At 58.0% G+C, this 22761-nt stretch overlaps 4 protein-coding genes across 16 annotated transcripts in view; 2 read left to right on the top strand and 2 right to left on the bottom strand.

The window, feature by feature from the left end:
* Positions 1-51: 51 nt before the first annotated feature.
* On the bottom strand, positions 52-6974 carry Borcs8 (BLOC-1 related complex subunit 8). Of its 5 annotated transcripts, none has more exons than XM_021251205.2 (6): positions 6790-6974; positions 3522-3634; positions 3165-3229; positions 2507-2617; positions 1123-1285; positions 52-984 (listed from the first exon to the last, which is right to left on the bottom strand). In XM_021251205.2, exons 1-6 carry the CDS (start codon positions 6824-6826, stop codon positions 934-936), a joined length of 540 nt encoding a protein of 179 aa, XP_021106864.1. In that variant the 5' UTR covers positions 6827-6974; the 3' UTR covers positions 52-933. The 5 variants fall into 5 exon arrangements, with proteins under 5 accessions (XP_021106864.1, XP_004873482.1, XP_087058118.1 ...); XM_004873425.4 differs by having other exon boundaries at positions 1123-1193; XM_087201992.1 differs by lacking the exon at positions 6790-6974 and adding an exon at positions 3939-6783.
* A 578-nt stretch (positions 6975-7552) lies between these two features.
* Rfxank (regulatory factor X associated ankyrin containing protein) lies at positions 7553-12753 on the top strand. 6 transcript variants are annotated; one of them, XR_015447616.1, is made up of 10 exons: positions 7578-7793; positions 8273-8465; positions 10299-10379; positions 10485-10550; positions 10754-10854; positions 10954-11079; positions 11486-11552; positions 11756-11836; positions 12246-12387; positions 12538-12753. XR_015447616.1 is itself a non-coding variant. In XM_004873422.4 (9 exons), exons 2-9 carry the CDS (start codon positions 8279-8281, stop codon positions 12606-12608), a joined length of 780 nt encoding a protein of 259 aa, XP_004873479.1. In that variant the 5' UTR covers positions 7553-7793; positions 8273-8278; the 3' UTR covers positions 12609-12753. The 6 variants fall into 6 exon arrangements, 3 of the variants coding, with proteins under 3 accessions (XP_004873479.1, XP_087058112.1, XP_021106863.1); XM_004873422.4 differs by lacking the exon at positions 12246-12387 and having other exon boundaries at positions 7553-7793; XR_015447617.1 differs by lacking the exon at positions 12246-12387 and having other exon boundaries at positions 7577-7793; positions 10502-10550; positions 10717-10854.
* Nr2c2ap (nuclear receptor 2C2 associated protein) lies at positions 12090-14403 on the bottom strand. Its single transcript, XM_004873419.4, has 6 exons — positions 14228-14403; positions 14017-14141; positions 13847-13937; positions 13564-13669; positions 13420-13487; positions 12090-12916 (listed from the first exon to the last, which is right to left on the bottom strand). Exons 2-6 carry the CDS (start codon positions 14052-14054, stop codon positions 12797-12799), a joined length of 423 nt encoding a protein of 140 aa, XP_004873476.1. The 5' UTR covers positions 14055-14141; positions 14228-14403; the 3' UTR covers positions 12090-12796.
* Positions 14404-16033: 1630 nt separating this feature from the next.
* Positions 16034-22761, top strand: part of Ncan (neurocan) — a 28810-nt gene continuing 22082 nt past the window's right edge. The window contains exon 1 of one of the 4 annotated variants that reach the window (XM_087201847.1): positions 16034-16470. In XM_087201847.1, coding sequence (XP_087057973.1) covers positions 16358-16470 — 113 coding nt within the window. In that variant the 5' untranslated portion in view covers positions 16034-16357. Of the gene's footprint in view, positions 16471-19738; positions 19837-20906; positions 21012-22761 lie in introns of those variants that run through there. The other 3 variants (XM_087201845.1, XM_004873426.4, XM_087201846.1) reach the window with 3 other exon arrangements.

The following is a 22761-nucleotide window of genomic DNA, read 5'->3' as shown; positions in this document are numbered from 1 at the left end:
GGGATTCACAGGGCTTGGCGCAGACCCTACACCAAACAGCCCCCAAAGCAGTTTTTGCCAAGCCGGTAATTTAAGTGTGTGAAATGGAAGTTTTGAGATTGGCAGTGTCAGGTACAGCTGGATCCAGGGTCCCTCTCCAGGCTCCCAGGTGCCCTCCCTTTTGTCAGCAGCAGAAGGGCCCCACAGAAGCCCTCTCACTGGCCACAAGCCCCCCGTTTTGCCCAGATGGAACTGCAGGCCTCATGCACACAAGGCGCATGCTCAGCCACTGAGCTGCACCCACAACCCACATGCTTATGACCAGCCAATCACTGTGACCCAGCAGATGGGGGCTCAGATTCTTGAGACCAGGACCCATGCCTGCGCCTGGGGCAAGGAGGTGGTTTTGCCAGGCAGGAGGCACCGAGTGTCCTGTTAGCCCCGGGAGGAGTCCAGAGAGGGTGAGGAGTGTGCCCTGCGTTACACAGCAGGCCAGCCAGGCGGGTCTGCTCGAGTGGGGTCCCCAGGCCAGGTCGCCCCACCTCTCGGAGCAGTTCTGCATTCTGGTGTGCACGTGGGAGTGAAGCCGGCCTTAGGGGGCCAAAGACGAGCAATGGCCCTCGTGAGCCCACCAGCACGGTGATGAGGACTGGGGCAGACGGCGGCTGCTCTGCGGGACCAAGGGCCCAGTCCAAGGCTGGCGGGGTGGGCAGGAGCCCAGGCTGCAGATCCGCAGTGGGGACCGCTGCGGCAGGGCCTCAAGGCGGCCTCAGGGGAGGAACATGCTGGCCGGCTCGCCTGGAACCTGGGGACACCGTGAAGCTGGGGCCAGGCCGGGCCGGGGAAGGTGGCCCTGGGCTGCGAGTACCGTGAGCCTTGGCTTCCTCTCTGGCGGCACAGGACAGGGCTGAGGTCATGGCGCTGGAGAGGTGGACGGGGCCGGGGCCTGGAAGGTCACTCAGCAATGCCCCAAGGGACATCTCGGGGAAGCTGGCAGCAAGGACCCTGGACAGCAGAGGTTGGGATAGGGCGTCTGGGACAGCCACCCCTCCCCGAGGCCGCCCACCAGCCCGGTGGGTTAGACAGCGGCCCCTGCTGGCAGGTTAGTGTGGGCACAGGCTCACGGCTGCCCTGGGCACTGACCTGGGCAGGGAGGCCAGGGTCCCCGTCTCTTTCTGGATCAGGCCGAGGAGGGCAGGGGTGGCTCCTCGGGGCTGGAACAGAACACGCGGCTTGGTAAGGGTGAAGTCGGAGGCCTCGGGGCGCTGGCTGGGCGGGGGTGTGTGGATTTGGGCACACTCTCAGCCTTCAGGACAGACACAAAAGCGGGATTTGGGAGCCGGGTGCGGTGGCGCACGGCTGTAATCCCTCTTGAGGCAGGAGGATTGCCTCGAGGCCAGTCTGGGAGACACGGTGTCTTAAATAAAGGGGTTCAGGGTCCCACGCAGGGAGTCCTGACTGGCAGGAAGGAGCAGGGTGTTGGGAAGCACCTTGGAAACCAGGAGCTGCTTTTGAATGAACACTGGTAGTCAACCGCTGCGCCACCCAGGACAAAGCAGCCCGCCGCCCAGGGCTCCCCGCTGCCTGGGAGAGAGGGAGGCCACATGGCCCTCCACGCGCCCACAGCTAAATCGGCTGGAACGAGTCCAGCGTCTCGCACTCAGCTCGCCTCGCAGGTTTCCTTCCTACAGGCTGGTAGGGACTGGGATGCCATGCTCCACGCTGTGGGAGCCGCTGCTGCCCAGGGGGAGATTCCAACTATGACACACGCGTGTGCTCTTATGTGCATTTATTAAATTAGAACAAAGACAGCTGCAGTGGTGCACGCCTGTCAGTCTCGCACTCAGGAGGCTGAGGCAGGAGGATCACCATGAGTTCACGACCAGCCTGAACTACATAGCGAGATTTTTGTCTCAAAAAACCAAAAAACCAACAACAACAACAACAATAACAACCAATAAATAAATAAATAAATAAAACGTTTTAACGAGAGGCACCGGGGATTTAGCTCAGTGGTGCAACACCCGCCTGGCAGGCGCAAGGTCCTGAGTTCAATTCCCAGTACCAAGAAAGAAAAGGTTATAATGAGGGCAGAAAGGAGAAGAGCCCCTCCTGCCAACACGGCACATGAGGACGGGAGTGCTTTTGACTCCCACTTGGCTGTGCCTGGGCTCAAGCACCTCAGCCTGAAAGGGTCCTGCCCACCCCACCACCGCAGATCTTCCTGGTCACCTGTCATGGTCACGCGGGCCTCCGCCAGGGCCCCAACACCGCCCGTCACCTGTCCGTCAGGCCACCTCAGGCGCCCCGTGTCCCCTGCTTGGCAGAAGCGCTCCCATCCCCGCGTGCCGCCTGTCCCGGTCACTACTGTGACCCCAACTCTGGGCCAGGCACATGGCAGAGCTTGGGCTCTGCGCATCACCAGTGCCGAAGGACAGTGGGAGCCACCAGCCTCCCTGTGGCGAGGAAGCGAGATCTCCAGGGACAGGAAGCAGCGGCTCTGGGCTGGGCAGGCGGGCAGCACTACCTGTGGCCCTGGGCAGAGGCGTTCATGTGGTCCCGGATGTTGATGGCCTGCTTGAGCAGCCCCTCCACACTGCGGAAGTACACGCTGCTGTCCACCAGGTTCTTCACGGCGCTGTGGGGAGTAGCTCATCAGCGTCCTGGGCCGGCCGGGTCCCCACATCTGCCTGGCCCCACATCTGCCTGCCCCACAGGAGCCTGGCCAGAGCTGGTGGGTCACGCAGGCACGTGGGTGCAGCTGCTCTGGCAACCGCCTCGGCCTCCCCAAGGGCTCAGGGCGGCTTTGATGCCAGATGTCTGCCCCCGTGCACAGCTCACGACGCTGGGACCAGGCGACGACTTCTCCTCGGGCTGGGGGCTGAACCCAGGGCGATCACCCACTCGTCTTTCTTGGGATTCTGTGACACAGTTTCTCTAAACTGCCCAGAATGGTATCAGCCCTGTAAACCCCCCGCCTCCCCGCCACGGCTGAGAGGGCAGCTGTGCGCTCCTCTGCCCGGCTGACCCTCACCTGCTCCCTCTGGGAAGGCAAAGCATCGGGAGGACAGGCGGCAGGTGCCGACCCGTCACCCTGGGCTGTGTCTGGGGACAGCGGGGCTGGGCACTAGGGTGCAGGGGGCAGGCTCGGGACAGGACCACAAAGGGGCAGGGTGGGGCAGTACCTGCAGGCGTACTCCACGGTGTAGATGGCGCCCTGGCTCTGCTCCTCCCAGCGCTGCATGTCTGCCTGCCAGGGTCAGGATCGGGATTGGGGAGGGTAGGGGCGGCAGCTCCTTAGGGCTCCTCCCAACTCTCTCCCCGAGGCCCTGGGGAGGGGCCCAGAGCCCTACGCCCCAGCCAGGCTGTGCACTCCGCCACCCCTACAGCTCCTCAAGGGTGTCCAGAACAGCGCCCCCACACCTTGGGGCTCTGCATTGGCTGCGCCCTCTGCCTGCCGTGCCTTCCCCTGGGTCTTCACCCCTCTCCCTGGTGGAGGCGGGTCACGGGAGGGGGAACCCTGGGGGCAGGGCAGGGCTCACCTTGTGCTGGGCCAGCTCCGGCAGAGAGCGACGCACGTGCTCCTGCAGCCGGTAGAGCGCCACGGACGGCTCGTTGGCCAGGACGTAGACGCTCTCGGTGAACTTGTCCGTCACTAGGTCCCCGGGCGGCAGGAAGGGGCGGGGCAGAAGGGGACAGCATCAGACCCTGATCGCCCACCCTGACAGCCCAGCCAGGGCGGAGGAGAGGGGCATCTGGCGGGCAGGACGGGGTCCCAGCGGGACCTCTCACGAGGGCAGGTGGCGCAAACTGGGAATTCGAATCTGTCCTCTTCCAAAGTCACCTGGAGTGGGCGCTGCTGCTCAGAGCCCCTCAAATCCCTTTCACCCCAAGGATACCTCAGAGGGGAGACCCCTTCGGGGACCATCCAGGGGACCCCAAAGTAGCCTGGCACTCACAGCCTGGGGGGCCGCAGGCAGCCATGTCCCACTGCGGGGTGAAAACCACGTCCCTCATTGCCGCAGGCTGTGTCCTCATGGGGTCTCCTGCAGCGCCCCCCCACCAGTTACTGCACGCTAGTCCCTGCCAGAGTTGATGCCAACAAAGAGCAGCCAGTTGGTACCTCCTACCCTTCCTAGCCCATCGCCAGCAAATCCCACCATTACACCACAAAACAGCACCCAAATCTGTACCGACTACTGCGCTGCCCGGCCAGGACCTAGGCCAGGCCCTGCTCCTCCTGCCAGCAGGCTCATCCTGGCAAATCACAAAGGGCCTTGCTTAAATCCTCCAAGGGAGCCAGGCATGGTGCTGCTTACTGAGACAGACCCTGTCGTGAAACAAAAACTAAAAGGGGTTGGGATGTAGCTCAGTGCAAAGGTCCTGGGTTCAATCTGAAGTACCAGAAACAAAACAACTTTCTAGGGCCGGGGATTTAGCTCAGTGGTTTAGCTGCCTGCTGCGCAAGCGCAAGGACCTTATTGGATCCCCAGTTCCAAACAAAACAAAACAAAACAAAACAAAACAAAACAGCACTGCTGTGACACATTAACAAAACAACTTTCTCACGGTTCCCACCAACCAGTAAATTAACTCATCTTTCCTTGCCAGCTATGGTGGTACATGCTTGTATTTCCAGCTACTCAGGGGGCTGAGGCAGGAGCATCATGAGTTTGACGGCAGCCTGGTTAACTTAACTAGACCCTATCTCAAAATAAAAAACAAAGAGATAGGAATGTAGCTCAGGAGAAAGCCCTTGGCTTGCACACACGAGACAGGTGGCCGAGCACTAGAAATGGGGCTCGTGCAACTGAGGAACTCAAATTTCAATTTTGCCTCAATTAATTCACATTGAAACACCCATATGTGACCAACAGCTACTCCATTATCACAGCTCTGAACACACTGCTACCCCAGGGCCTTTGAGCCTGCTCTTTCCTCCTCCAAGAGACCCTTTCCCCACTGCCTCCTCTTCATCACTGTCTTGGTTCTAAAGTCACCTCCTGGCCAGGGTTCTCCTGATACCCAGTTTAACCAGTTGCTCCTCCACTTCACTCAGGACCTCAGTCCCCTCACACAGTTCTCTTGTATCTATTACAATTTATCACATTCAAGTTCATGGGAAAAACAAAGCTTGGATTCACAAGGGCAGGAGTTTTCTCTGAGCCTCAGTTTCCTTATCTGTAAAAATGAAATTATGGGGCCAGGGATTTAGCTCTGTGGTGCTGTGCCTGCCTTACAAGTGCAAGGTCCTGAGTTTGATCCCAAGTACAAAAAAAAAAAATATGTATCCAGGCTTGGTGGTGTATACCTGTAATTCCAGAACTCTGGGAGGCTGAGGCAGGCAGACTACAAATTCCAGCCCTACTGGGGCAACAAATGAGCAAGCCCCTGTCTCAAAATAAAAATGGCTGGGGATGTAGCTCAGTGCAAAGAGTTCAAACCCACTACCACCAAAAAAAGAAAAGAAAAGCACACAATAGTTTATAACTCACAGGAAGTATTTTTTTATGAGGGCAAATTAAATGTTTATGGACTGGAGTACTTCTCTGCCATGAAGAATGAGTTTCAGACGTTTCTAGCTAAATGGATGCACCTTGAGACCATATATATTTTTTTTTTTCTGATACCAGGAATTGAACTGAGGGGCGCTTGTGCAGCAGGCAGCAAAACCACTGAGCTAAATCCCTGGCCCTAAGACCATATTCTTAAGTGAAATGTTGGACACACGTTTAAATACCGGATTGTTTCTCTGGTGTGAGAAACTGAATGTGGAAATAAGGACTGAAATGTATAATGGATGTTAGGAAATGAGAAGAACAAGTTCAAATGGGAGGCGGAACAAGAGAGGAGCAAGGGAGAAAGGAAGGGGGGGACAAGAAAAAAAGTGAAAATAGAAGGAAAAAATGGAAACAAAGCTTTTGTACGCAGGGAGGGGAGGGAAGAATGGGAAAAAGCGGTGGGATGCATCATGTACAGGTGCAAATTCCCTATGATGAGCGTTACCATTATGTACACCTAAAATGTACCAGTAACTGTTTTGCTACTTAAAATAAACCAGCCAGGTATGGTGGTGAAAGCCTGTAGTCCTAGCACTCGGGAGGCTGAGGCAGGAGGACTGCCACAAGTTCAAGGCCAGCTTGGATTACAGAGTGAGACCCTGTCTCAAAAGCTAAAAGTAAATAAATTTAAATAAGTAAAAATAAAAAAAGCAGAGTGATTACTATGCCGCAAGCGTTCTTCCAATTCTTTCCAGATGTCACATTATTAAATGCTCATAACTATGAATGGATAAAGAAGAGGGGGTGTGTACACCCCCTGGAGTACTGCTCAGCCATAAAGGATAAACCATTCATTTTAGGAAAGTGGATACACCTTGGATCCATAACGTTAAGTGAAATAAACCAGACACCCAGGCTTAAGCATGGCATAACTTCTCTCATACGAGAAGCCCAAAGTATAAATAACTTAGAAAACACAATAAAACGACAATAGGAAACAGGGAGACATATCTTTTGCAAATGGGGAAGGGACCGGGAGACGGCGGGAGGGAGAAGGGGAATAAAAGGATGCGCTATGTCCGTGCACCAAGCCCGCACGGTGAACGCGATCTCTACGCACACGGCACTAATAAACATAAAGAAATGCTGGCGACAATCCACCGGAAATACCATCCTCTCCACTTTACAGATGACAAACCGAAGCTCGGAGGTGCGAAGGGTTTCAAAGCTACTTGGCGCCAGGCTAGGACTCCGCGATTGTCCCCGCACGCTCCCTCCCGTCCCCGCCATCCCGCCGGGCCCGCGTCACCTTTTTTCCCCTTGAGCTGCATCTCGGGCTCCTCCATGGCGACAGCGGCCGGGAACCCAACGGGAACCGGAAGTCTCTAGGCTGGAGCCCAGGCCTAAGCCTTCCCCTCGGAAACCGGACCCCGCACAACTCCAGTTCCGGAGCCAATTGGCCCAGTTCCTCCAACCCCCGGGACAGGAGAGGGGCTAGAAGTGAAAAAGCACGGGAAGGGGGTAAATCGGGAAAAGGGGCGGTGAGGATCCAGGAGGGAGGCCTAGGCGGGGGAGGGGCAGGGCCTTGCTCCCTTCCCTTCCCTCTTTTCCAAGGGCAGACGAGTTGAAGGAAACTCCATCACTGCTCACTTTGGGCCATATACACAACCTCTTTTGCCTCGCTGCTGCCAGTGAGTCCCTGCATTTGCTCATCAGGTTGTAGGACCACGGACGGGGCATTACTGTGGGAAGGGGCGTCACACCTACGTTGCCCCTTTAAATTCCAGACCCCTCTCCTACTTTCCTCCGCCCTCCATCTAGGGAAAGCTCCGACAATGCGCCCATAGTCGAAGCCGATTGGCTCGATCTGGAAAACTCTGTGGGCGGAGCTGGGGTTGAGGGGGCACCGGCGTAAAGGGGCCCGCAGAGCTCTCTGAGGTCCCCTTCCCCCACCCCTCCCGTCCCCCGTTGAGAGGAAGTAACGCGCAGGCGCAACTGCGCTAATTAGCCCCCAGCGGAAGCCTCTCCCCTCCCCCATGCCTTAAAGGGCCAGAAACAGCTGCCGCTGCTTGAGCCCTTTCCCACTTTTGGGGGGCGGGGGTGCGCAGGCGCAGTGGGGGAGCGCTGGGGTGGGGGTAGCGATTTCGTATCAAGTTGCTCTCGGTCCCGGCCGTGGAAGCCGGAGGGGTGAGGGTCAAGTCTGTAGCCTGATCCCCGCTATATCCATCGAAGGAGAAAAGTTTGTGAATTGGGGTCCCAAGTTTTGGGGGATCCGGGCTTGCAGCACGGGGTGACGGAGGAGGCTCGTGAGAGGTGAGTGGACCTCCTGGATCGGTTTGGGAGGCTCGGGTGGGATTGGAACCAGTAACATCTTTTGTTGCGATCTCACTCATTTTGGGGGGACCCTCCACCAAATAACCACAGGGAACATTTACTAAGTGCTGCCCCCATCGGAACCCCTGCTGTGCTGTTTCGACGCGATTTCTTTTAGGCTTCATTTCCTCGTTTTGTTGAGGAAGACACTGAGGCTCTGGGAGGTTAAGTCATAAGCCCAAGTTCGAAGTCCGTGGGAAGATTCGAACTCAGCTACTCTCGAGGCTGGGCTTTAAGGCTTTCCGTGTTGCAGGTGCCTCGACGGTCGGTGGGAACAGTGGGCCAGGTGTTAATTGCCCAGCACTAGCCATTAATCCGAGCCTCAGTTTACCCACCGTCGGTGTCCAGGGCTAGGGACGTAGCTGGTGCCTGCTCAGTAAGAACTGCTGTTAATCATCTCTACCCCGCCGCTTCTGCAGCCGCCCATGGAGCCCACCCGGCCTGCGGAGGACCTGCTCTCGTCCCAGCCGCCCCCCGACCCAGAACTCAGGGACCCGGAAGACCCTGGCAGTGAAGCGCCGGACGGTTCGGACACCGTGGTCCTCAGCCTCTTCGCCTGTGCGGCCGAACCCGGGAACCCTGAGGCCGACGCCAGCGCCTCCTCCCTGCAGGGTAAGATCCTCTGCTACTCGGTGACTGGGACGTCCTGCTCCATGACCCCTCCCCTCTGTCTTCTGGCCCTGACTTAAGACATGTCTTTCCTCCCTGCCTGTAGGGATCATTTATTTGTGCTTTATAATTTTGTATATTTGTTTTTGTCTTCTGAGTCAGGGTCTTGTTATGTAGCCCAGGCTGGCCCCAAAGTCCTGGTGATCCTGATGCCTTAGACTCCCAGAGTGCTGGGATGACAGGCATGTGCTACCGCACCTGGCTTGTGTACTTTTTTTTATTGTGCCATAAGGTTTACCACCGAACCAGAATTGCAATACAGTTCAGCAGTATCTGACACATTCACAATGTTGTGCAACTGTTACTTCTAGTTCCAGGACATTTTTGTCACCCCAGTAGGAAACCCTGAGAACCCATTAGCTCCCGACAAGCACATATCTGTTTCCTGTCTCTTTCGGCTTCCTGTCGTGATTTCTGTGTTTCGGTGGAATCGTCCATTATGGGCCATTCGTCTCTGAACTCTCATTCAGTGTCATGTTCTCCAGGTTCCTGCACACTGAATGTGTCAGTGCTTCTTCGTTCCTTTTCGTGGCTGAGTAATACTCTACTGTGTAGGTGGGGATTGGTTCAGCAGGGGAAAGCAGGCACTGTGGGACAGGCTGGGTCCTGGCGGGGGCATGACATTAGCAACAGTCCCTCCCTGTTCTGGGGCGGCAGGTGTATCCTCAGCCAGTTCCTTCTACATCTTGGTAGCCAGAGAGACCACAGTGCTCCCTGCCAGAAACTCTTAGGAGCCAGGCAGGGTGGTGCACACCTGTGACCCCAGCTGCTGGGGAGGCTGAGGCAGGAGGATCACAAGTTTGAGGCAACTTAACAAAACCCTGTTTTAAATAAGAAAAACCTGGGCACAGTTGCATGTTCTGGTAATCACAGCTACCCCGGAGGCTGAGACAGGAGGATTGCAAGTTTGAGGCCAGCAAGGGCAATTTAGTGCAACCCTGTCTCCAAATTTAAAAGCTATGTAATCCCAGCACTCTGGGGTGCTGACCCAGGAAGATTGCAAGTTCAAACCCAGCCCGGGCAATTTAGCAAGACCCTATCTCAAAAACAAACAAAAAAATATACGGCAGGTGTGTGGTGTACACCTGTGATCCCAGAAATTCAGGGCTGAGGCAGGAGGATCTCCACGAGTTCAAGGCCAGCCTGGACAACATAGTGAGACGCTGTCTCAAAAAAAAAAAAAAAAAATCTTCTTTACCATATGGAGAAATGAGGATTTCTCTTTTGACTGGAGTCCTCGAATATGCAGTTAGGTTCACTGCAGAAACTGTCCCTGCCATTCCCTGTCAGGAATGTTTTTCCATTCACTTCCCAGTGCCTCTTCAGTACGACAGAATCTGAGTTCCTGTCCCTCCAGAGCCACCCTCTCTGATCACCTTATCTCAGTTGCCCTTCTACACCTTATTTTTTCAGAACCTGCATTTCACCTTGAGGCTTTTTGCTTGTTGCTTTTTATTCTGTGGTGCTAGGGATCGACCCCCTCACACTCAGCCCATTTTGCATTTTTATTTTGAGAAAGGGTCTCTCTCAGTCACTAAGTTGCCCAGACTGGGTTCAAACTTGCCACCTTCCTGCCTCAGCCTCCCAGAGTGCTGGGATGGCAGCCTTGGCTATAGTGGCCACCTCTTGAGCCTGATTCTAATTCCCTGTGTTATGCGGCCACATGTGTGGGCTCCTGGCATGCAGAGACTCTTGTCTGGTCTCTAGGCACAGGAAGCAAAGCAGGAAGCCCCGTGACATAGTCCCAGGGGAAACTGAGGCACCCCCCCCCCACAGGCAGCTCCCTGAAGCACTCCACAACCCTCACCAACCGACAGCGGGGGAACGAGGTCTCAGCCCTGCCCGCCACCCTGGACTGTGAGTAATGTGGCGGGAGGAGCCGAGAGGAGCAGTTTGGAGCAGGGTGACCTGAGGCACGGAGAAGCAATGGGATGGGCCAAGACCCTGTCCCTCTGTCCTCAGCGCTGTCCATCCACCAGCTTGCGGCCCAGGGGGAGCTGAGCCAGCTGAAGGAGCACTTGCGGAAAGGTGAGTGCCACAGGCCCTGCCCTGGCGTGTGATTGTGGGTGCTGGTGGGCCCCAGAGAGCCCCTGGGGCCTGTGTCTGCCCGTGCGTATGAGCCGCCTGCGCCCCCGTCTGACCCCAGCCCCTACCCGGTCCCTGCTCCCCGCTCCGGTGACCCTGGGGACAGCAGGCAGGGCTGCAGCCCAGCAGTGCCTCCCACTCGCCAGGTGACAACCTCGTCAACAAGCCCGACGACCATGGCTTCACCCCGCTCATCTGGGCCTCGGCCTTTGGAGAGATCCAGACAGTCCGCTTCCTCCTGGACTGGGTTCGTCCGCCCCAGGGACTTGGCGGCGGGGAGGCTGGGGTTCCTGCCAGAGATTCCCCAGGATCCCACGGGTCCTGTCACCACCCGCTCTGTCCGCAGGGTGCTGACCCCCACATCCTCGCCAAGGAGCGTGAGAGTGCCCTGTCTCTGGCCAGCATGGGCGGCTACACGGACATTGTGGGGCTGCTGCTTGAGCATGATGTGGACATCAACATCTATGACTGGGTGAGGGCTCATCTGCCCCAGACCCTGTGGAACCTCCAGCCCTCCATTCCTGCCCTCGGACCTTTCCGGGGCACCTGCTTGGGGTGCTGGGAGAACAAGTCAGACTTGTCCTCCTCATACCTGATAGAGCTCCCAGTCGGGAAGAGACCAAAACATAAACAGGTAGCTGAGAAATAGTGAATAGTGCTGTGATGGCAGGCACACTAGCAGCTGTGAGGGCCCAGAGGCAGCCAAGGGATGCCAGGGAGGCCTTCCTGGAAGGTGAGGCATCTATGCGGAGACACAAGAAGAAAGATGGGCCATTTGATAAGCTGAGAAAGGAATCCCATTCAACCGGAAGCCAGAGAATGAGGCACCATGGGAACCAGAAAGTGAGTGTCAGTTTCCTCCTGCCCTCGGCCCACAGAATGGAGGGACACCACTGCTGTACGCTGTGCGCGGGAACCACGTGAAGTGTGTGGAGGCTTTGCTGGGTGAGTAGGGTCCCCCAGATCTCCAGCTCACCCTAGAGAAGCCCCGAGTTCTAGGCCTAGCCCATCGCTACCTACTTTCCTTGGGGACTGGGAGCGATCAGTTATGTCCAGAGGGCTGTGGGAAAGTTGCAGTTGGATACAAAGGGTGCCCTGGTCCTACTGAGCACGCCAGCCCCACCCCCAGTGCCTGCTCTGCCTTGCAGCCCGAGGTGCGGATCTTACCACGGAGGCTGACTCGGGCTACACCCCAATGGACCTCGCTGTGGCCCTGGGATACCGGAAAGGTGGGCAGCCACAGGGGCCACAGGAGGGGGACCCATGGGGACATGGGGACACGGACACAGGACGCCCCTCCACTGTAGGGGCTGGCAGTGAGCGATCAGCACCACTGTGGGCCAGGCTGGGCACCTGCCGTCATTCAGGCTTCGGGCACTGTCACGTGCTAGGATAGAGCTGCACTGGAACTGAGAGGCCCGGGTGCCCCAAGTGTCCTGGTCCATCTCTGTTGCTACAGAAGGGCATCCGGGACAGTGCAAGTTACCACAAAAAGAGATTTATTTTAATTGTTGTGGAGACTGGGAAGTCGAAGATTGGAAGGACAAGTGGGCTTAGAAGACATAAAACCTGAGGGGAAGCCTTGGTTTAAAATAACTGTTTTTAGCTAGGTGTGGTGACACATACCTGTAATCCTAGCACTCAGGAGGCTGAGGCAGGAGGATCACTGAGTTCAAGGATAGCCTGGGCTACACAGTGATTTCAAAGCCACGCTGAAGTACATAGCAAAACCCTGTCTCAAAAAACAAAACCAAAAAGAATTTTTACAAACTTCCCGGAGGTGAGGCTGGTGGGATGGGAGCGGCTTTTCCATGGGAGGGGTGTGAATCCCCTGGTCTAGAGTGGCCTCTCACTAGACCCAGGGCTGGGGTCCCTCTGTCCTCAGCAACCACTTCCGGTCCTGCTCATGGCTTCCCTTTCCCTGCCCCAGTGCAACAGGTGATGGAGAACCACATCCTGAAGCTCTTCCAGAGCAGCCTGGGGCCCGTGGGCCCTGAGTGAAGGCACCGCCAGGACTCAGACTCTCAGGGAACGGAAGGGCCAGGCGACGCTGCAGGCACCCAGACCTGGCCTCCAAGGCAGCTCCTGGACAGGCGGGGAGGGGACCCTCCTAGGGGAACCAATAAACGCTCTGTGCAGAACTCAAGTGCTTCCCGAGGGCTCCCTGGAGGTGGTGGCCATCTAGGGCCTCACGCTGCCTTTTCCCCCAGGACCCGCAGGTGGTAGATGACCACACGGCCAAAGAAGTCTGTGGTGTCTTCAAATGTCATCTTCAGCTGGTCCACCTCGGCCAGGGGCACAGGGAAGGTGTGAGCATGGGCAGTCAAGGCAAACAGTGGCTTTGTGTCCCATCTGAAGGCCCCCACCTGCCCCAGACCTGGGCTCCAGTCCCAGCTGGACACCACCAGTGCGCTGGGTGACCCAGGCCCACTGGTCATCATCAGCACTATTTTCCAGACAGAGGCCTAGTGGTCACTTGTTGAAGGACATTTTCCAGGTTCCCATCAGGGTCCAGTTGGCCCAAAGCTTTGAGAGGCTTAGCCAGGCGTGGTGCACACCTGTCATCCCAGCTCTGGGGATGCTGAGGCAGGAGGATGGCCAATAGTTCGAGGCCAACCTGGGCCATACAGTGAGACCCTGTCTCAAAACCAGACCTTTTAGGGCCCGGGATTTAGCTCAGTGGTTCTGGCACCTGCCTTGCAAGTGCAAGGTCCTGAGTTCGATCCCCGGTACCAAAAAAAAAACAACAAAAAAACCCAAAGCTTTTAGAGGCACAGATGGCCCACCTAGTCCCACAGCCAGGGCAGGATATCTGGAGGGAGTTGTTGTCCTTGGGGTAGAAGACTATAATCTTGCTAAGTGCCTCACCCTGCTTCGAACCTGCAGCAGAAAAGAGGTCTACAGTGCATCCAGGGGACCCCCTCGTGGACCCTCCAGCACCCAGGCCTCCCAGTACCTTCCAGGCATCCCCGATGGCTGGAGAAGCCACCCTGGAACTGGATCTGCAGCTGGGAGACACGGACTCGCTGGGGAAACTTGAGTGTCACCCACTGGGAGGGGCCCTGGAGGCAGATAGGGAAACAGGCCCACGATCACTCCCTGTCGGAGCCCTGTTCTACTCATTTCTCTTTCCCAAGAGAGAGGAGCGGATTCAGCACATGGTGCTCAGGCAGGCTGTGGCTCCCCGGAGCGCTGAACCTGCTTCACCCACGGGACGGAGGGTCCCGGAAGGCGCTCACCTGGTCCGAGGTCCAGCACGTCTCCTCGTCTTGGTCAAACAGGTGCTTCTTCCCAAACTGCCTGGTGTTGCGATTCAGCACCGAGCTCACCCTGCAGGCACCGAGATCAAGATGAGGAGGAGCTGGGCGGGGCTCCCCAGTCGCGGACCGGACCCTCACCTTGCCCTCACCTGCTCTCGGTCTCGGGACAAACCAAAGAGTGGGTCATCTCGGCTCCAAGCCAAGGTTATGATGTTCGGATCCGGCCGCCACCTTGAGGCCTCCCTGGCCACGGCCCAGGCCTATACGTCCCGATCTGGAACGAAGGACCCAAAGTCACCCTTCACCAGCCCAAGTCCTACTCGTGGCCCTGATCACCCCCTGGGTGGAAAACTTGGAGACCTGGCGGAGCAGCCCAGGGCCGAGCTGCGGAGAAACACTTTTCACAGCAGGTGCAGAAAAGGACAACAGGGTGCCCGCGCCAGCCGCTGTTCCCGATCAGAGCCTCAGTCTCTCTGCCGAGAACGCTGGAAGCTGAAGACTGAGACCCGGAAACGCGTGGGCGGGGCGCATGCGCTAGTGACCCAGGCCACGCCCCTTCGCTCCCCCTCCTTAAAGGGCCCGCATCCTGTGATGGACGTTCTCTTGGAGCTCCGTGAATGCAAGCTGCGCATCGCTAGGCACTGTCCTTACGGAGCTCGAGGTTATAATGCGTTGGGTTCGAAGTCTCACAGACTTGCTGTTATTATTGGGGGACATCTGGTGAATCCATTTCCTAACTGCTAACCCAGCCCGGGATCCTGCATCTGACTGCCTCACAGGCCAAAGGAAGAGTTGAGGAAGAGGCCAGGATGTTGGATCAGCAGAAGTCCTCATTAGCTCCTTGTGTCTAGGCTGCAACCCCAGAGGCCTGGCCTCCACATCTGTCTTCCCAGCAAATGCTGTTGAAGACGTTAGGGAAAGACTATATGAAGTGGGTTTTGAAGGATAAACAGGAGTTTGGTAAACCTGAAAGACGTAGATAGCCAACTAAACACTTGTGCCCAGCCCTATGCTGATGGATGCTGGGATTTGAGAGGCCTCAGTTCGAGCCTCATTTTAGGGCATCCCCAATCTGGACCAGTATCATGGCAGGGTGGGGCTGTAGGGAACAGGGACTCTGCCTGGAGGGAGGGCTTAAGGGGAGGACGTCTTGGGTGGGGAGTGTGTTCCAGGGAATGGGAATGGCACAAAGAAAGGCCATGTCACGAGGGGGCTGGAGCCCCGTTTGGGAAATGGGGGCTTCCTGGCTGAAGCCACTGCTGGCAGGAGACCCTTGGTCCTGGCATTAGTTGAATGGCCTGGGACCAGCCCCTTGCTCCAAGGGCTAGGCAGTGCCCCCTGGCATCCCCCCAGCAGGCTGGCAGGGAAACTGGGTTGCCAACCACTGCCTGCCAGGACTTCCTGCCTCAGCTTCCAGCTGGTGCCATCCAGACTGGCCCCAGGGCCGAGGTGGAGCCGGAAGGAGACTCTGTCTCCTTTCTCACTGGAAGTTAGGAAACACGCCCCAGCTGGAGGGCAGTGCATTACAATCCTGTCCAGACTGAGGTCATGTGACCTTAGACAGGCAGGCAGCTCTCTCTGAGCCTCGTTCCTGCCCTGGGGCACCTCACCTTGACCTGAACCGCAGTGCCTGGCGTGCATTGGGGGTGCACCGTGTGTCTAACTACAGCTCTCACAGCCCCCCTGATAGCTGAGGGCACAGGGACTTGGCTGAGTCCGCCAGCCCATCGAGGAGACGCATCCCCCCAGGGAGCCCCATATTCCCCACCCGGCCCTGGCCAGGGTCCACCTCGCCCACTGGGATGAGGCCAGTTCTCGCCCCCGCCTCCCTGCCCCCTTACCCTCACCCTGCCGGCGCCTGGCATGAAAGAGGCCCTGTTTCTCCAGGGAGTTAGAGGCTCTGGGCTCTGGCAAGGCAGCCAGGAGAGGCGCATTCATCCACCAGAGAAGGAGAGAGGTTGGCGCCCTGCCTCCCCCAACCCACCCTAGGGACGAGGCAGGGGGGCTCTGGAACATCCAGGGGCAGCTCCCCTGGTTCTCTGGGGGAACTGAGTCACCAAAAAGGCAAGTCATTTGGCCAAAGTAGGTGTAATACACAGCCTGTAATACACGCCTGTAATCCCAGCACTTGGGAGGCTGAGGCAGGAGGATCGCTGCAAGTTCCAGGCCACCCTGGGCTACTAGTGAGACCTTGTGTCAAAAAGAAAGAAAAATCATTTAGCTGAGCTCCCTGGAGAGCCCAGCATGCAGGTCTGACTCTGAGTCCCCTCTTCTGGTCTGAGGCTGCCTGTTTCAGGGGAAGCATTGAGGGCACAGAGAGGGTTGGAGATTTCCTGAAGTCACACAGCAAGTTTGATTCCACAGAGACAGCCTCTGTGCCAGCCACTTCCCGAGGCAGCCCGACCCCCAAGGACCTGAGGCCCACTGTCCGAGCCCAGTGTCCTGGAGCAGCGCAGGGAAACGGCCTCAGCTCCCGGCCTTGGCTGTGTCATGCGGAGGCTGTGGTACTCACCTTGGCAGGACCAGCGAGCTGTTCCCACCGGGGCTGCCCACCCAGCAAGGCCAAGTCCAGAGGATCCACCACCCTGCCTGGACCAGCACAGGTGAGTCAGGCGCGGGCTCGCTGGAGGTCACTGAGTGGCTCAGGTGGCGGGCGTGGGGCTGGCCGGACGTTACCTGGGAGGGCTGTGTTGTCACATGGCCCGTAGGGGTGCCTGTGGGCATGAGCAGCGTGGCAAGCAAGCATGGGCCGAATGTGAAGGGACTCCAGGTGCAGCCAGGCTCACAGCTGTGACTTGTGTGTGGCCAGGATGGCTGTGCACGGGCAGAGGTGGGCATGCCCTGCTGGGCATGGTCCGGTGGGGTTAGGTCGGTCGAATTGGTGTGACTGGCGGCTGGTGGCAGTGGGTGTGACTCCTCCGTGTGTGACCTTGGGTGGGTTCTGAGGCACTTTGAGGGACACCATCTGCCCTGGGACCCGGCTCCCCAGGGAGGCCTGGCCTCCCTCCCACCCCCCTGGCCAGGGCCCCAGACTGGGGGACGAGAAGGCACTGGGCTGGGGGTGGCTCGGTCCCAGGGCGGGCCTGTAAATAGCTCTTTGAGCCCCGCAGATTCCCAGGCAAGGTTGCCCCATTCAAGGCCCCGGCAACGGCCGCCCTGGGCCCTGGGCCAGCCCTTCTCAGCCCAGCCTTGGCACTGGCCTGGGCCCTGGGGGGCAGGGATGCGGACGGGGAGCAGGAGGGGTGGGGGTCGCCTGCAGCTGTGCAGTCATACACCTCGGCTCCCACCTGGTCCCCACCCCAGCTGTGTTCCCTCAGGCAGGCAGGTGATCCCCTCTCCCCAGCCTCAGTGTACCCAGTAACCTTGGAAACGGGCATGGGTGCCATAGCAGTGCCCACATAAGGCTTCGCTTCTAGTTCATTCTCCTAGCAACTGGCAACGCGGGGAGCAGTAACTATCCTCAGTGTCAGTGGGGAAACAGAGGCACAGGGAGACAAAATGGTGCGTTCGGAGTACGGGGAGCGTGTGTGAACCCCACAGATGCTGAGCTGCTTGCTGGGTTCCCACGCATGCGCATCACACATGCAGGCTCAGCCACCACCCTCTCCCTCATCCAGCCTCCCCCACAGGTGGGACATGGCTGTCATCCACGGACACACCCCAGCCAGGCCCAGTTGGTGTGGCTCCCCACAGTGCCCCCCTCTGGCTCAGCCCTTGCTCCCCTAGGGTCCTCCCCCAGCCCCCCTTCAGTCCTTCCCTCTCTCTGGTTCAGTTTTTTTTTGGTACTGGGGATCAAACTTGGGTCCTTGGCTTGTGAGGCAGGCGGCAGAACCACTGAGCTAAATCCCTGGCCCTCTGTGTTTTAGTTTTTGAGACCGGGTCTCACTATGGAGCCCAGACTGGCCTCAGACTTCCCACAATCCTGCTTCAGCCTTCCGAGCGCTGGGATTACAGACATGTACCACCACACCAGGCTCTTTTTTGTGCAGAGCTGGAGATGGAACTCAGGACCTTGCACTGGCTTGGCGGGCATTCTGCCACTGAGCCACATCTCCACCCCTCTATCTTATTTTGAGACAAGGTCTCACTAAGTTGCCCAGTACAGGCTTAAACTTGTGGTCCTCCTGCCTCAGCCTCCTGAGGAGCTGGGGTCACAAACACATACCTCCGCTCTTTGATAATCTGGGGAGACTGTCTCACCTCTCCCACCCTGCTTGTGTGTCTTCCCCCCAGACTGAGACCTGCCTCAGATACTCAAAGAAGAAGTGGGCTGAGTGGTTTTTTTCCTTTTTGTGCTGGAGACGGAGCCCAGGCATCACAAATGCTGAACACACTCTGTCTCACTGAGCTCCACCCACAGCCCCAAAATTACCATTTTAAAGTGTGCAATTCAAGGGGCTCAAGTACATTTACATTATTGTGCAACCACAGCCTCTGTCTGGTTCAGAATAATGCCTTCACCCCAAAAGGAAGTGCGATGCCCATGAGCTGTCCCTCCCCAGCCCTTCCCCTCAGCCCCAGCAGCTACCAATCCACTTCCTATCACTGGATTCACCTGTGCTTGCCTTCAATGTTCATCCCCCTTGTGGCACAGGTCAGACCTGTGCTCCTTTTTAATGGCTGAATAATATTCCACCATATAGATCCTGGCTTTGATTTTTTAAATTAATTAACTTACTTTGAGACAGGATCTGACTATGTAGGCCAAGCTGGCCTGGAACTCACAGCAATCCTCCTGCCTCAACCCCTGAGTGCTAGGATTACAGGCATGCATCACTATGCCCAACATGGATTCAGCCTTTTATTTTCATTTTTTTGGTACCAGGGATCAAACTCGGGTCCTTGCACTTGCACAGCAGGTGGCGAAACCACTGAGCTAAATCCCCAGCCCAGATTCAGCCTTTTTTTTTTTGGTACCAGGGATTGAACTCAGGTCCTTGCCCTTGGGCAGCAGGCGGCTAAACCACTGAGCTAAATCCCCGGCCCCAAGATTCAACCTTTTAAAGATCAGGCTTGGGGCTGGGGATTTAGCTCAGTGGTTCTGCCGCCTGCCTTGAAAGCATAAGGTCCCGAGTTCGATCCCTGGTACCCCCCCCAAAAAAAATAAAGAAAAAATAAAGAAGGGCCGGGGAAGCTCGGTGGCACCATGCCTGCCTTGCAAGTGCAAGATGCTGAGTTTGATCCCTGGTACTGGCTGGGGGTGTAGCTGCACGGTGGAGCACCCCTGGGGTTGCTCTCCAGTAGCAACAACAACCACCAGGAAACCCGGGGTCTCTGGTCAATGACCTGCTGTGCTCTCCACAAGCAAAGCTACCCCTGTGCTGAGCGCAGCACCCAGTCCACAGGGAGGCTTCAAAAATGGGCAGAGTGAAGAATGAACGAACGTGTGAAAGAATGGAGTCGCCTGGATGCTGTCAGTTGGACGCCAGGCAGGGGCACACCGCACTCTGACCCTGCTGTGACCCAGGAGCCTTTTTGCCCTTTTTGAGCCTCGGTTTCCTCTTTATGATAGAACAGTCATCGTGGCCACAGCTGCTTCTACCCTGAGCCTTGGAGAGTCTGTCGGACCCGGGTTTAAATCCCAGCTCTTCCCTCCTCTCCGTGTGACCTTGAGAAGCAACTTTGTCTCCACAGCCTCAGTTTCCCCACCTGTAAAATGGGGCAAGCTCCCACGTGAGAAGTTCTTGGGGATGTTTAACGGGGTCCCTGGAGCAAAGAGAAAGGGGGAAGCCGGGTGCAGGTTCCCCAGGCGGAGGCGCGCGGCGGGAAAGCAGTGGGGTCTCGGGGGGCGCCTCCTCCCTCGCGCGCGGGAGCCACCGGTGGGGCGCATGCGCAGAGCGGCCCGCGGCCCCTTTATAAGCGCGAGGCGGCGCCCGGCGAGCAGAGCGCGGGGCGCAGGCTGGAGCGGCGCGGAGCAGCGGCCGCGTCCTTTGTGCGGCCGCCAGGGATGCGCCCGAGCTAGGAGCCAGGTGTGGGGGGCTCCGTCGTGGGCAGGGGGCCGCGCTCGGGGAGGAGATCTCGGGGCAGAGATAGGCTCTGGGTTTGGGGAGGGGGCCAGGGATGAGGGCTGAGTGCGAAGCCCCCCAGGATGAGGAGGGGAGTGGGGGAGGGGAGCCCCGCTTGGGGAGGGAGCGCAGATGTGGAGGGGGCACGGGGCTGTCAAGAGGAGACGCACTTGGGGGGAGACACCCTCACAGTGGGGAGGGGTCCAGGTTGGGTCTGAGTCTTAGGATTCGGGAGGAGGCATTGGGAAGCAGGGCTAGGGGAGGGGCACCCCGAGTTTGGACAAAAGAGGAGGACACCCAGGGGCTGAATAGGGGGGACCCTGAAGCAGAGCACCCCTGTGTCTGAGCTGAGGCACCCCAGGATTTTAAGTGGGGATTCCCAATTTGCAGATGGGGGAGGGTTCCGGGCTGGTCTGCAGTGAGGAGGGGACCCCCAGATCATCCTGAGCCCTGTAGAAGGGGTTCTGCCCTGAGAGTGATGACCCTGGGGAAGGGGAGCTGGCGCTGCGCCCCGGTCCTTCTGGGAGAGGGCTTGTCACCACGTCCTCACTCAGGAGGTTCTAGGGGCCTCATCCCAAGGGCGCCCCCATTTTCCCCCACGGATCTGGAGTTGGGGTGCTCGCCCTTCTCCCAGGGAGCCACTCTGGGTGTCCCAGGAAAATGCTGGGGGGGTGTTAAGAACTCCCAGTTATGGATCCCCAGAACCTGTGAGGGATACCAGCCCCAAGACCCCCCCCATCCTTCCAGACCGACACAGACCCTGGCCTCACCTTGGTTCCATTGCTGCGCATAGAGATGCATGTGGAAGCCCAGCTGGCTTTGAGGGCACAGGTGCTGGAAGTAGGGGGCTGGGACCCCAGGCCCAGCCTGGGTGGGAGGGACCCCATCCCTGCACGCGGGCTTTGTTCCTTTCAGCGGCATCAATGGGGAATGGCCAGGCTGAGGAGAGTTGGCAGTGGCCCCAGCAGGGGGCGTGGAGATGGGGTGGCAGGGGAGGACACAGGGATGGGGTGAGGAGGCTGGGGGCACTGTGAGACCCCAAACCTCCAGCCTTAGCAGCTCTTGGACATTCCGAAAGAGAAGGTCTCCCGGCCGCCAGGAAGTGGGGCTTTGTGTGTCTACAGGAAGAGGAGGGCAGGGTAGGTGCCCTGTGGGCTAGGGTTCTATGAATCCAATATGACTCGGCTCAGTGTCTTTGTCGGAAAACTAGTGCCAGGGGGCCACATCGCCAGGTGGCCAAACAATGTGTGCCCATCGGTCCCGGAGGCCACATTAATCCATGCCGGGCTGTGCTGGGGCCAGCAGGGCAGGCTGTATGTGTGAGTGGGGAGTGGGCTCCGGCTTCTGGGGAGACAGAAACTGGGGCCAAGCCTTTGTGTGGAGGATGTGCCACCTGCCTTGCCGAGGCCCATGTTCTGTTCTTTGTTAGTGTCGCTGGAGTCTGTGTCTCCCAGGTCTGTGTCCGGGTGTGTGGCCCCGCGTGTGTGGCAGAGAGGGTCTCCATGCTGTCGGGCCCTGAGTGTGGATGGGGTGTGAATCTGTGTGCAAAGTTGGGGAGCCCCCTGTGGGCTAGGTTGAAGTCCCCAAAGGGGCCTGGCTGCCTTTCTCCTCCAACGACTTCCATATCCACACGAAAGCTCACACACACACACACACACACACACGCACACACACACACCCTGTCTCCCAGCCCAGAAGCACCCGTGTGTGTGGCCCTTGCCGAGGGGCACTTGGACCTCCACTCAGACATCACACCAGGTCCCTTCCATCCACTGCAAGCATGGGGCTGTCACACACCCGATGTCCACCCACCCAGCATCCAGCCATGCACACTCCCAATGGAAAACACACAGAAATGCCCAACGACTGACTCCCTGCACTTGGGGTCCACGCACAGAGCCTCATGCTGATTTGGCCTCCCCTGCCCCAGCACCCTGCAGGCCCCTGCTTGCATATGCACGAAGCTCATGCATCATTCATGAGGGGAAGGCCCCAGACAGCTGTGTAAATGCTCACCTCTGGCGGCCGGGGAGGAGGTGTTAAGAAGGGTGTGGGTGCGTGACTGGAAGGCAGGAGGGTGCACAGGGGCAGTGTGCACCTGAAGCTGTCTGTCACCATGTTGGACCACCACGGTGTATTTTTAGTGTGTACACGAGGCTTTGTGTACAAAGAGCTATTTTTAAATTTAGCACGTCTAGGGCTTTACAAGTCTTAGCTCACTGCATCCTCGTGATACCTTTATGAGATACGTGTTGGGCGATCCTCATTGTACAGATGGGTAAACTGAGACCCTGAGTGCTCGCCAGCTTGTCTGGACTCAGTAGCCTGCATGGAGTAGAGACCGGGCTTGAGGCCAGGTCATTTGGATGGAATCCTAGGGCTTGTGTGTGAGAGAAAGGGAATTTAAGAATCTTCCATGCTTGCTGGGACAGCACGGGATACCCCACACTTATTGGGTCTCTGAGGAGGAGAAAGGCGGAGTCTGGGACGGAGAGAGAGGTTGCTGGGGTTTACCTGCCGGCCTCCGCCTCTGCCCGCTGTGCAGCTGAGGCGCAGCGCCACCCTCTCTGAGCGCCGAGGCACTGCAGGCAGACCAGAGGCAGGACCGGACCCCACCCGCTTCAGCACCACGGACAGGGCCACCCGGGTCCCCTGGGGCCTCTGGAAGCCACAGGGAGGCCGGGAAGGCCCAGCCACTGCCCCCCAGCCTCTCTTCCCAGGCTCCACCCACAACCCCGTCCTGGGGCTGTTTTGTAAATAGGGGCACGGTGTGGGCTGGTTTGCCTAGGCGTCCTAATTTCCCATCTGGCCCCGCCTCCTGAGTGAGGCCCGGCCAGGGATGGGGGTCCATCGGTGGGGGGCTTCAGGGAGGCAGCCGCCCTAGAGTAT

The sequence above is a fragment of the Heterocephalus glaber genome, unplaced genomic scaffold (assembly GCF_053883595.1).
Source record: "Heterocephalus glaber isolate CG9 unplaced genomic scaffold, H.glaber_assembly_v1.0 deba00001761, whole genome shotgun sequence".
Lineage (NCBI taxonomy): Eukaryota > Metazoa > Chordata > Mammalia > Rodentia > Bathyergidae > Heterocephalus > Heterocephalus glaber.
The sequence above is the reverse complement of the archived record's forward strand: the minus strand, read 5'-3'. Positions and strand labels throughout refer to the sequence as shown.